The 12,161-nt window shown below is 33.2% G+C and overlaps 1 protein-coding gene across 2 annotated transcripts; it reads left to right on the forward strand.

Annotated features, from left to right (window-relative positions):
- Positions 1–733: 733 nt before the first annotated feature.
- Positions 734–11,603, forward strand: LOC124367273 (ladderlectin-like). Of its 2 annotated transcripts, XM_046823977.1 has the most exons (5): positions 753–873; positions 1,630–1,707; positions 3,729–3,850; positions 5,676–5,790; positions 11,297–11,603. In XM_046823977.1, the coding sequence occupies exons 1-5, from the start codon at positions 786–788 to the stop codon at positions 11,530–11,532; spliced, it is 639 nt and encodes a 212-aa protein (XP_046679933.1). In that variant the 5' UTR covers positions 753–785; the 3' UTR covers positions 11,533–11,603. The 2 variants fall into 2 exon arrangements, with proteins under 2 accessions (XP_046679934.1, XP_046679933.1); XM_046823978.1 differs by lacking the exon at positions 1,630–1,707 and having other exon boundaries at positions 734–873.
- Positions 11,604–12,161: the final 558 nt, after the last annotated feature.

Raw genomic sequence — 12,161 nt, forward strand, 5'->3', positions numbered from 1 at the left:
GCTGGGATGAAAATTAATATTTTATTATTATTATTCTATTTATCCTTTTCTGATATCCAAAACATGCAAAATACAATATATTGTTAGTTTCACACATGAGAATGTGGAATTAACTGTTCCTATGATAAGATAGGTTTTAGTTTATAGATTTTTAAATCAAATTGTTGAAATGACGCTTGCAATGCAATTTTGTTAATTGTTTTACTTCAATAAAGAATTATTATTATTATTATATAAAATTCAAAGATTCATAAAAGGTTTATAACAAACTGTTGTTTGTATAACAATATATGGATAATTTTAATGAAAATTTTAGCGCTAGATTTTTGTTATTGATATCTACCGAGGTTTACCGTGTTATTTTAATTTCAGTGCCAGTACTTAATTTTAAGGTTACTTTCTAAAATGAAGGACGACTAAAATGAAATTAAACACATTAAAGTGAGCATTGACCTGTTATAAAGTAGCCCGATTTGAGCTGTCTTCCACATTTTCATGCTCATATAACGTTATTTATGTCAAAAACGTTTTCAAACTTATTTTGATGATTTTTAATGCGCCTAACACACACTGAAAACAAACACTAAAAAGAAACTCTGGTTTAAGTAAGGGCAATCAACTTCGTACGGTTACAGCAGTATAAGCAAGACCGAAAAAAACATATGTTATACAGAAGCAAAACAATAATTGATGAAATGATGAACCCAGCAGATATCGGGTCAGAGGCTTTGATAGATCTCTATAAAACTATTCTATAGACATTGTTAACTGTGCTCTTGATCAATATGGCCGTTGTGTGGCGTTGTCTGTTGTTTGTATCTTTAGTGCTCACAAAGTTTGTTTCCGCTTCCGTTACCAATGCTATACCTCAGAGTAAGTAATTTTCACTACGTATTATAAAACATTCCTTCCGTTTTTTTTTTTTGGTTTTTTTATGCTAAATATAGTTGTTGGTTGAAGGATGAGCTCTTCTTATTGGAAAAACTTTTCCATAAAAAACTCATAACTGTGCAATAATTTTCAAAATAAAATTATTAAACTATTGTGAGTTTTTTTATAGAAAAATTGTAATTATTGATACCTCAGATTTTGTCATATTATATTTAAAAGTTTGAGATGATTAGTTGTTGCTTATATTTTAAATTCATAATAATTGTTATAATTATAATTAATTATGTTATATAAAAGTTATAGTTAAAAGAATCTGCGACTGCCAGATTGCAGTGATTTTTTACAGTTACTATCGTTTGGTAAAGTTTATACTAAACAAAAACGATACATGAATTAAGCGATGTTATACTTTAGTAAGTAGATAAGATCTCCCAATTCAAAAATAACATATATTCAACATGTAATTGCACAAAAAATGTATAGGGATTAGTTTTACAATGTAGGTTCCAATTTTATTTAGTGAAAGATTCTGTTCAGCGAAGAATAAAGTCTGATTGATGTTTCTTTTGCATTTTTAAAATAACATATGTTAAATTTATAAATGTATGTATCAATCTAGTTGGGCCCAAAAATATTTTTAACAATATATGATTCTTTTATCTACGCACAGTTATATACAGTTAGTTCTTAATCCCATAATTTATGCAAAGTTTTATAATAACTTTTTTATATAAAAAGGAGAAGCCGGTCCCCTGTTAAGCCACACTCTGTCCGTCCTCATGGGCCACTGGACTATGCGAGGATCTTATCTAACAGGTAAGTGGAGAGACGATACAGTACAAGGTCGATGGTACTGATAAAAAGTGCAACGGCCACAGACAAGATTCGAACCTGAGCTATCTCTAACTCTCAGGCCCAAAATCCGGCGTTAGACCGCTCGGCCATCGGGACTTCAATTAGTTATAACACTGAACTATAATAACCGCAACCAAATTTTAAACCTGAATAAAAGTAATGTAGCAAGCAAGGAAGTAGCCAATGAGGGGGATCAAGGGGTCCGGACCCCTCAAAATTTCAATTTTTAGATATAATTTTTTAGGACACGATTATTATTATTTAATTAATTCAATACTACTGATATGTACTGCTGAAAGGTCGTTCTCAACATAGAAACAGGTCAAGGACAGTTTAAGGAACAAAATTAGGCCTTACTTTCCGCCCAATACGGGAAAATATCAGTTGTCTTGACCCCGACCCCCTCCAAAGTCTTTTATGGCTACGTTCTTAGTGGCAAGGTTCATGAGTTGCTATTGAAATATGTAAATTATAAACTCTGGATTTAATTATTTCTGCCCCTACTAAATTGATTATTCACCTTTTATAATTAGATTAAACTTAAATAATTCTTGAACACCAGTTCTCTATTCAGCTTACCATCGTAAATCCATTAATTTTATATGATAAATACAATTTAATGCATAGTTTTAATTCTACATAATATGTCATAGGAATGTATAGCATTGAATTACGCAATCCTTCTTATGTCCCATTATCCTACGAGATTAATATTTTTACATGTATTCGAGTTACATAAAGACTATTTATTTCATATCTTACAAAATGTCATTTGCTTACAAATTAAACATTAAAACTACAAAGTATAAATATTTTATTACTAAGAAGAAGGTGGTACCTCTATGAACCACATAGTCGCTTACGAATGAAAAAATTAAACAAATGCTAATTAATGAAAAAAATACTTATATAGTAAAGGATTAATATGTGTAACTTTGAAGATCACATTTTTACTACTAAATATAACAGCGCACATATTTAGGCATTATTATTAGCACCATCTTCTTTTCTTAAACGGTTAAAAACTGTTTTGTTAGCAGGTAATCGTCATAGATGTTAACTTTTACTCTACGGTGCTTAATAAATGATTATGGATTATGATCCTATACTTTAACAACGTTAAAACGGTGAATATACGAAACAGTCGAAGGTATCAATAAAAGTAAAAGAATAAAAAGAATAGGACGTCAAATAATGTTATCGATTAAAATTGTTGTTTAGACTAGATTCAAGTTTTGACTTTTAGGTATAGTTTGTATACAAAATCAGGTGTTGCAACCTCATGCTACCGAACATTTTTACATAACTTCACCAACCATAACTACCAAAACTACCCCGGTTCAATAGGTATATTGAGTGTATGTAAACAATGAGAATACATTAATTACATTCCGACGGTCATGTAATTATTTTGTTCTTCAAACTGGGCCGGGCGGACTATTAAATGTGCTATTGAAAATCTAAGTTTTTCACGAAGATACCATTACTGTACAAATGTAAATTGTCACAATAATAAAACTGAACGTACAATAAAACTGGTCAAACACTTTACTACAGTTCCTTAGACAACTTGTTTATAATGTATTAAAAACTACAGTTAATACTGGTGTCACTGACCTAGTTTATATTGCTGAACCAATCGTATCAGAATAACTGATCGATAATATGAACGGAAACGTCAGGATCAAAAATTAAAATATTTTCCGGATATTTCTGCCTAACTGGTGTCTCAACATCGGAAGATACAAATACTTAACATGTTCAGACCTGTACTGTTAATTACAGTACAATAGGCTTTTGCTTCTTGAATTGGAATACACACAATTATTATCAGTTTAACACTCAATGCTTTTAGGCTTTTACATATTTGGCACCAAGTAAAACACTTACTGTATTTTATCAAATTCATCGATTGTTAATTTTTCGTCCAGTTGGATACCAGCTCAGTATTTAGAGAGCTAATAGTCAATGGTTTGTTACAGCTGAGGACAAAGAAGCAGCTGTAGATTATGTACCACTTCATCAGAGCAGCCCTTGTGAACCGTGTCCTGCACAGCCGAGTGCTCAGGGATGCAAGAAGGAATACTTGCTTGTGAATGAACTGGTAAAATTATATTACTTCTACCCTACTTGAGAGGGTGGAAAAACTGCGTTTCTGTCTGTTTGTCTGTCGACACGGTCTAAAAAATGAACCGACCAATAGAGTAAAAGTTTACATGACAATCAGATTTTATAAGAGCAACACTGATTTCAATGATGGTGCATGTTTCTCCACGGGATTTAGCTGGGTTTTAGCGAATATTTTTACATTGGTCATATGGGTAACTGTGATGGCAATGAGAAAATAGCAGAAGAAATACATATGCAATAAACTGGGTAAGATCATATGAGATTTGACCATGCAATAGTTTTATTCATAGAGGAAAAATAATAAATTATAATTATAATTAGTGGAAAGTCAATGTTATAAATTAGTGATAAGATTTTATTTCAGCGCACTCATGTGTTTTCAGCACCCTCATTTACTCACAGAAACTTGTTTATTTTAATCAGTGCAGTAAAGCAGTAAATAATAAAAAGTAATTTATCACGTGGTAAAGTATCTTAAGAAAGATTACCCTGAAACCAATAATTTTGCATGAAAACTCATTTAAATAAGAACAAGTTTCATTATGTTGGGTGACTAACCATTGAATTAAATCGTTGAGATTAGATTAGGCTGATCGTTATAGAAGGCTATTACTCAGGAGGCTAACACAATTTCTCTTTTACTCCTTTATTTGCCGTGGCGGGGGATGCACTTGCTATTCTGTACGATAGTGTGTCTAAAAATAGATTTATGACCGCAGGTTATCTCAAGAATTAAATGAGATATAGATTTGAAATTATTAAACTAACCTCAGTGTATATAGGATAAGGATATGTCCCCAACACAATTCAATTTAGGTTACACCACTGTACCAGTTTTGCATATATTATCCAAAGTCTTAAGTATCTTTAAGGTGTACAAAAAAATATTACATCTATGTGATGGGTAGATATAATGTATAATTAGCTGAGCGTCAGCGAAGCCTATCCTTACAGGAGATGGAAAATTGTTATTGTTGTCTGTCTCTCTGTATATCCGCACGACATTTTACAAAAGAACTGCCTATAGGTTTGAAATGTTTTACCAAGCACTTCTACAATATAAGCAACATCGAATTCGATGATGGTGCATGTCACTTCATAAGATTTCGCTGAGCGTTAGCGAATATTTTCACATTGGTCTTATGGGCAACAATAATGATAAAGGGAACATTGTACAATTAACAACTTTTTAAACAAATCGGAAACAACCTTGGAAGATATTAACATTATCATATCAACAGGTGAAGCTTAAAAATAAAAAATACATGATAGAGTGGAAATCAATGTTAATATTCGGTGAGAAGATTTGATTTAAGTTCAATCTTGGGTTGTAGTACCCTCTCCGGAACTTATATTACTGAAATACTGCTATGACTTCTTACTTCTTGAACAAAAATTTGAATGTATTTTTGTTAATGATATGTTAGGAAAGATTTTATTTGTGTACATTAAATGTTGCATAAAACTCCATGTTAATATAAACAAGTATGAGATATATAATGTTACATAGCCAACCAGGGGATTGGGCTGAGCATCATTGAAATCCATCACTCAATAAGTTAAAAAATTCTCTTTGGTCTGCAGGGAATGTCAAAATTTATTTTCTGTTCACACTCTGCTTTTATGAGTCCGTCTATCTATCTGTCCACAGGAAATCCTGAGAATGAAATCACATTTTGCATGCAACCTAAGCGAATCCTGTTGCACAACGCGTGGTCTGGCCTACTGTTATCTTGTTAATAATCGGTGTTTTATAAATAATTAATATAATTTTTGTTATTTCATTTTATTTTGCTCAGTCTTCGTGGTATGAAGCCATGGCGGGGTGCAAGATGCGTGGACAACAGCTGGTCACCATCAACAACATCGAACAGTGGAATCAGGTGCAGAGAGAAATTACACTCAAAAAACCTGGTATGTACTGTAATATATAATTTCGTACTCTTTACAGCTTTCTAGTCAACTCTGAAATATTGATATTACTTTGTACTAAGTTTCGGAAAAAAATCGTAAGTTCTAAATTTTCTTTAGGTGGAATAATAAACGTCCAAAAACGTATATGTAGCATTTGCTACGTAGTAAAATTAAAATTTAGTTAATAAATAACTCTAGGGGAAAATGTATAGGAAAATATTTTTTTGATTTGTCAAAACCTAGGTAAATTTAAAAATGTAATTTCTCAAGAAAGGGTCAGTTAATGCAGGAATTGTACAGAAAAAACAGCGGTATGTTGACTTTGATAACTGGTTACGATAGGGGTTGAACGGTTGACAATTGTTAATTTCTTCTAGCTAGCTTTGTGATCAGATAGTCGGAGGCCAACTAAGCGTGACGGTGATGAGGTAGTTTTGGTTAGGGAAGGGGACGGTATAAAAACTCCCACACGCGCGTCTCGGCGTGTTTTTTTTATTGTTCAGCGGATTTTATTTGTGGTATTTCCGGTTTTTCTGTTTCCTTAAACAATCTACGTGGGATTTTGTGTAAGTATAAATTGTGTAGTCGAATTACGATTTACTTGTGTGAAATGTGTTGTCAACTACTGATGGCGAGAGAAAAGAAGAGACCTGGATTCTGGCCTATTTGAAATTTGCAGGCGCTACTACTAGTATGTTGCCGCGCCTCGTTTCGTAATTCCATTATTGTTTCACTGTTCCATTGCTAGGATAAACAATTCGCAGGGTTGGCTGTGGAGAGAAGCGCCTGAAATTACCGCGCGGCAACACACTAGTACACAGCTGTGCGCCGGCACGGGCCAGGTCTCTCTTTTCTCTCGCCACCAGTAATGTTAGCTCTCTTTACAGGGATTATTGCATTATTTAGATACAACGGGAATTAAGAAGCTTATGAAAAAAACTAAATAATTAAAGAAAGTTTGCAATAGAGTACAAGTTTTTGCAAGACATTTAAAAGTAAAGTTTTCAGTTTTAATATTAGTATAGGTTACTTGTATAGGAAAGAGTTGTGTTAAAAAATTAAACTGTATACACGAGTCAAGAAAACGTGTGTTATACAATACTGGAATAACTAAAATAAGCAAAGTAAGAAAACAAAACTATCAACAATAACAATCAATAACATGTGATCGTTGCCAGACACCGAAAAAAAAAAAAAAATAAAAATAAGAACAGTCAGATATACATTTAATACAACAAGATGTTAAGTTTGTAGTAATTAATTATTTTTGGGTGGGATGTAGTTTAGTTACAGATTTAACTTTGAGTCTGTACCAACAATAACAGGAAGTGACACATGTGGTACAAAGTCATTTTCAGCAAGGCTATAGTTCAGTTTTATCTGGATTCGCTTATAATAGAGATTTTAGTTTGAATTAATTTTGAAACAACTAAATTTGAATTTTATAAGAAAGTTAACGTTTTTGTCGATTTTAACTTCTAGTCAAATTGTTAACTTTAATTAAATTTATTTTATTTTAAGCAAGAAAACTTTTACAAGACAGGTGGTCGTGTAAGTATTTGGTTATATTATTAATTCTATTTCACTAACAAAATTAATTAATTAGTATTTAAACTAGAGACATAGTGCAGATAAAGAAATTTAAAATAATTCAAAGAGATTTTTGTGGACTATGCAGATCTCTCTACGGTATTATTTTTTTAAATAACCTTTCCCAAAAATAATTAATTATAAGTAGTAGAATACACAATTGTAGGGAATGTTTTATGAATATCCCTAACGTGATGGAGAATAACGCTTTCTACTTATCGCCTTGGTTTGTCCATTTAATTAGTGAACTGACCTTTAGTGAGATAAACGAAACAAAATAAGCCGCTACGCATTTATCTGATAAAACAAGTAAGTTTTTATAAAAGGTACAAAGATTTTTATAGAGAGTTTAAATACTTGCCAAAATTCGAATTGAATGTCGAATCAATTTTAATAAATCTTCGTAGTTTTTACGTTAAAAAGCTCTTGTCATTCATGTTATTGACATTTATTTGTGTACTCTTTAGTATTTGTGAAGAATAAGGGAACATAGCTCAACTCATACTCTTTATATTCGATTAAATTTGGAATTTTACCGCCATATTTCAATATTTTTGAACAATGAATGATACAATAAAAAAATACTAGAATTTTGTGAACAGCTATGACAAATTTTAGAATGTGGTTTTATATTCATATCCAAAACCAGATTTCGATACTACTTAGAATTGATCACACCATCCAGAACTTTTTAATTGTATCATAATTACATCTGTTGTTACAGTAGCAATAATATTAATTTTTAAACAAGTCAAAAGTCTTTTCACGATATTGTAATGGAAATAAAATGTCTTTTACAAGTAACCTTTAAGCACCTAGGTACTTCAAAGGTTCTTTTTGGTGCCTGAATTCAAATTTCCAAGAAATATGCCCAGCATAAAAGCTTTTAACTTTTTAAAGCTACAGTTTTTGAAATGAATAGAGCTGTGGGAGAGTCATGTCCTTCTTTCAGCTTTCAATCTTTGGAAGTTCCTGGAACCAGGAAGACTTACGTAGAATGTTTCAGATCTTGGTAGTTTATTGGAATCTCAGTCTCGGAGTGATTTTGCCTGTAGGGAGTCACTGCAGTCTATAAATTCCTATCGTAACGGAAGCTTCTAGAATTCAAATAATTATACTTTGAAATATTTCAACCGCATTGTCGGTTCAAGGCAACTATATGTGAGTTTCTGACCAATCAAAACTTCTAAACTCAGAAGACTTCCGTCCAGCTAAGTTTCACAGACTATGAAATCTCCCACCCTCTAGAGACTCACAGGAGCCCTCTCTCTGCTCCTGAGAACTCTTAGCGTCTAGAAGACTATGACTTCTGTGAGTTCCTGACTATTTTAAACCATCCTGGAAATTAAAAGGAATCAGTAACTAAAAGTTTCCTGACTCAGATTTCTCAGGTTTTGGAGACTAATGGACTTCTGAGATATCTCACCCTTAAAAGCTCTCGGCATTTGTACACTCTAGAAGCTCTCACCTCTCACATTTCTAACTTCTAGAAACCTCTGACTCTAGGTGGTTTGGCATAAAACATTTTCCTGCATCCGGAAGTTGTAAATATTCTATAATCTCCCTGTTTCAAGAAACTACGGGTCAGAAAAAACCCGCTCTCCCCCTCCACCGCAAATCTCCTACCCAACTATTTGCCTAAGAAAGTTTTGCCATATACAGAAGCCCAGACGTATAGCCTGTTGTCGCTCTAGATTCCTTAAAGCTGCACTTTAAAAAAAGATCCTTGCCTCTAAAACAATTGCAGATCCTTGCCTCTGTGTTCTTTGGGAGCCCCCGCCTCAGAGTGCTGAGCCAGTGATAACTTCTAACATAGAAACTCCAAAATCTAGAATCTGGAAATCAGAAGGTATCCTACCTCTAAATGATCTCCTGATCTCTGATAAATCTAGGGTAATTGAAGGTTTAGCCATTTTTCTCGAAATACTTTCCGGTAGATCTTTGACCTTTTGGAAGTTTTTCTCCTAGAAAGAGGAGGGAGAGAGAGAGAGAGAGAGAGAGAGAGAGAGAGAGAGAGAGAGAGAGAGAGAGATACAATAATTTTTAAAGTTAAATATCAATTTAGCAGAAAACTCAGGAAGTTGCTTTAATTGGTTTAATTTCGTATTGACTATTTACTAAATCTACATGTTAAAATAATGAATTAATGTATTTATATTACACTGATTTGGCAAACTTTTAACGCGCTGTTTACATCAGGAAGAACATGCAGTATCGTACCTTACAGCACTGTACTACTTCTAGGTTTTATTAACAGAATGCCAGCACAAGCAATACCACATGAGACTATTATCGGTATTGTAAGGAAAACTGCGGCTTGTCCCAGACAACGATAGCTATTTCTACTGCTATATAGATTACCTTCAATTCCACTATTACTTTTTTAATGTGATGAATAAATGCAAATTTACTAAGAAATAATGTGAGAAGGCGTGGTTTGATATATTTCGGTGTATAACCAGACACATTTCAAGAAACTACTCTATTCCTCGGTTAAACGATTGAACCATATTTACATTAACACAAACATGCGGAAAACACTTAAATTTGTCGACCATTGAACACTTTCCGGTGAATAGGATAGGTATTCATTTAATTTGATTTAGTTTTCTCGGTTTTTATTTCAACTTCCTCTCAACTTTCCATACATATCAAGTGGAGAGTGCACTCGTACTTGTGCTAAAACTAAATTATCTGTTAGACGGCTTGGTGTCATCGTTATGGAGCGGATACTATTACAAATATAAAACATATATCGTACAAGAAGTTAATACGATGGGGGGATCATAAATAAAGAATGGCCGGGTAGCAGAATGATGGTTTCGGTGGGAGGGCGCCGAAATAGGTTCTTGCAAGGATTGACTTTATAGTTCAGACTATTGTATGGCTTTTGGTAAAATGCTTTCTGAGATTTCATTACTTTCTGCTTAAAAACTAAATGTTAGTAGTACGTAACACAGCCAGGCAAAACAGTGTATCCATCCTCGTTTATAACAAAAACAAAGAAATGCAAGTTTAACACTCCATTTGTATTCTTTCTCAGTGTTCAGAACCCTCTTAATATGTGAATTATTCAAGTAGTGGTCTTAAAAATTACAATAGCATTATAAAATTATTAGGTCTTTCATATTGTGGACCCCAAATTTTGTTTGTCCACTCTACAATCAGCAAAATCCATGGAGACTAATGAAGATTTATTGTAAAATATTTGTTGTCTTTTAATTTATTTCCAAGGATACGATTGTCTTTTAGCTGAACTTTGGCGCAAGTCAGTCGATTTTCTGCGAAGAGATTTAGGAGAATTTACAAACACAAAAAACTAATTTAGAAAGTAAGTGCCTTTTTAGTATCGACTTATCGAAGCATCAGCCAGAGTATCTACTAAAAGTAAGAAGGATCTCCTTTGATTCAACTAGAAGACACCGAAGGATTTTCAAGTGACTGACGAAAAGAAGAAAGAAGTTTCTGGGAAGATACATCACTTTTTCGTTCCCCAGCAGGAGAGCCTTTTTAGTTTCACATCGAAGCTTCAGCCAGAGTATCTCCTAGAACCCCACGAAAAGGGTCAACCTTTCAAGAATGGAGATGTTCCTCCTGATTCTTCTGCGCCAAGTCTCAGAACGATGGGACGACCTGCACTGGTGCCCAATCGATCAAATGGTCAATCTGTCTAAAAATATAATGTACTTTTTATAATCTTCTATGAATTTTATGTGTAATCTATAAAACCTACCATTTGTACAGGGTATCAAAATCAAATCAAATACCCTCACACACATACAGTGAGGGAGAGAGAGGGAGAGGAGAGAGAGAGAGAGAGAGAGAGAGAGAGAGAGAGAGAGAGAGAGAGAGAGAGAGATTTGGTTTAATTTGGCATTTGGAATTTATCCTCATGTTATATGAAATGACCTTGCAGATTACTTGACCAACGCATATTGGACTGCTGGGATGAGCATTAACAGCGGCAGTTTTGTGTGGGCCTCGACCTGGGAACCGTTCAATTTCACCAGCTGGAGGGATGGTGAGCCTGGGTTTCAAGGTAAAATTAACTGTGTTGCAATCGGCTGGCTTCATAAACACAAATATGATTGGATTCAAAGAAACTGCAATTATGGAAAATCTTTTATTTGTGAAAAATGTTCAAACCAGTAAATTTTTATAATAAAGGTTGGTTATAGCTAAGTTCATAACTAAAGGATATTAAAACTATATTATAACAAGAATGCTGTTGTGTTTATTTATTCCTCGTATCAGTATAACATCAAGTGCTATTAAGGAGTTTTTAAATACAAAAGGCAGGAAAACTGCAATTACGTATTATATTAATAATCAAAGAAATCTTTTTTGTACAATTAAGGGAAGAACTTAATTTCAGTATCGGTTTCCGTGCCCTGACAATAATTAATTAATTGAGGTATGCCTAGAACCTGCAACTTTAATATACTTTGTTATACAAGGTGATAATATTTTATATATTAATTGTGACGACTTTCCCTTACAACACTTTTTGGAACCAAAATATTTCATAGCAAGTAAATGAATAAAGTAAATAAAAGAAGTGTGAATATAAGAGCGGAAACATTACATATAAATAAGGCTGATTGTTCATTTAGGACAAGGAGGAGGAAATCTCTCATTGAACTTAATCCTAATAGAAAGTTTTCGTTTGCTTCTGAATTAATGTAATTTTCAGGATTGGTAAGGATGGACAGGTACCGCTATAATGAACATTTAATGTGGTAGGATAGCTAGGTTGACCATAATTTTGAAACACCAAAGCG

The sequence above is a fragment of the Homalodisca vitripennis genome, chromosome 8 (assembly GCF_021130785.1).
Source record: "Homalodisca vitripennis isolate AUS2020 chromosome 8, UT_GWSS_2.1, whole genome shotgun sequence".
Taxonomy (NCBI): domain Eukaryota; kingdom Metazoa; phylum Arthropoda; class Insecta; order Hemiptera; family Cicadellidae; genus Homalodisca; species Homalodisca vitripennis.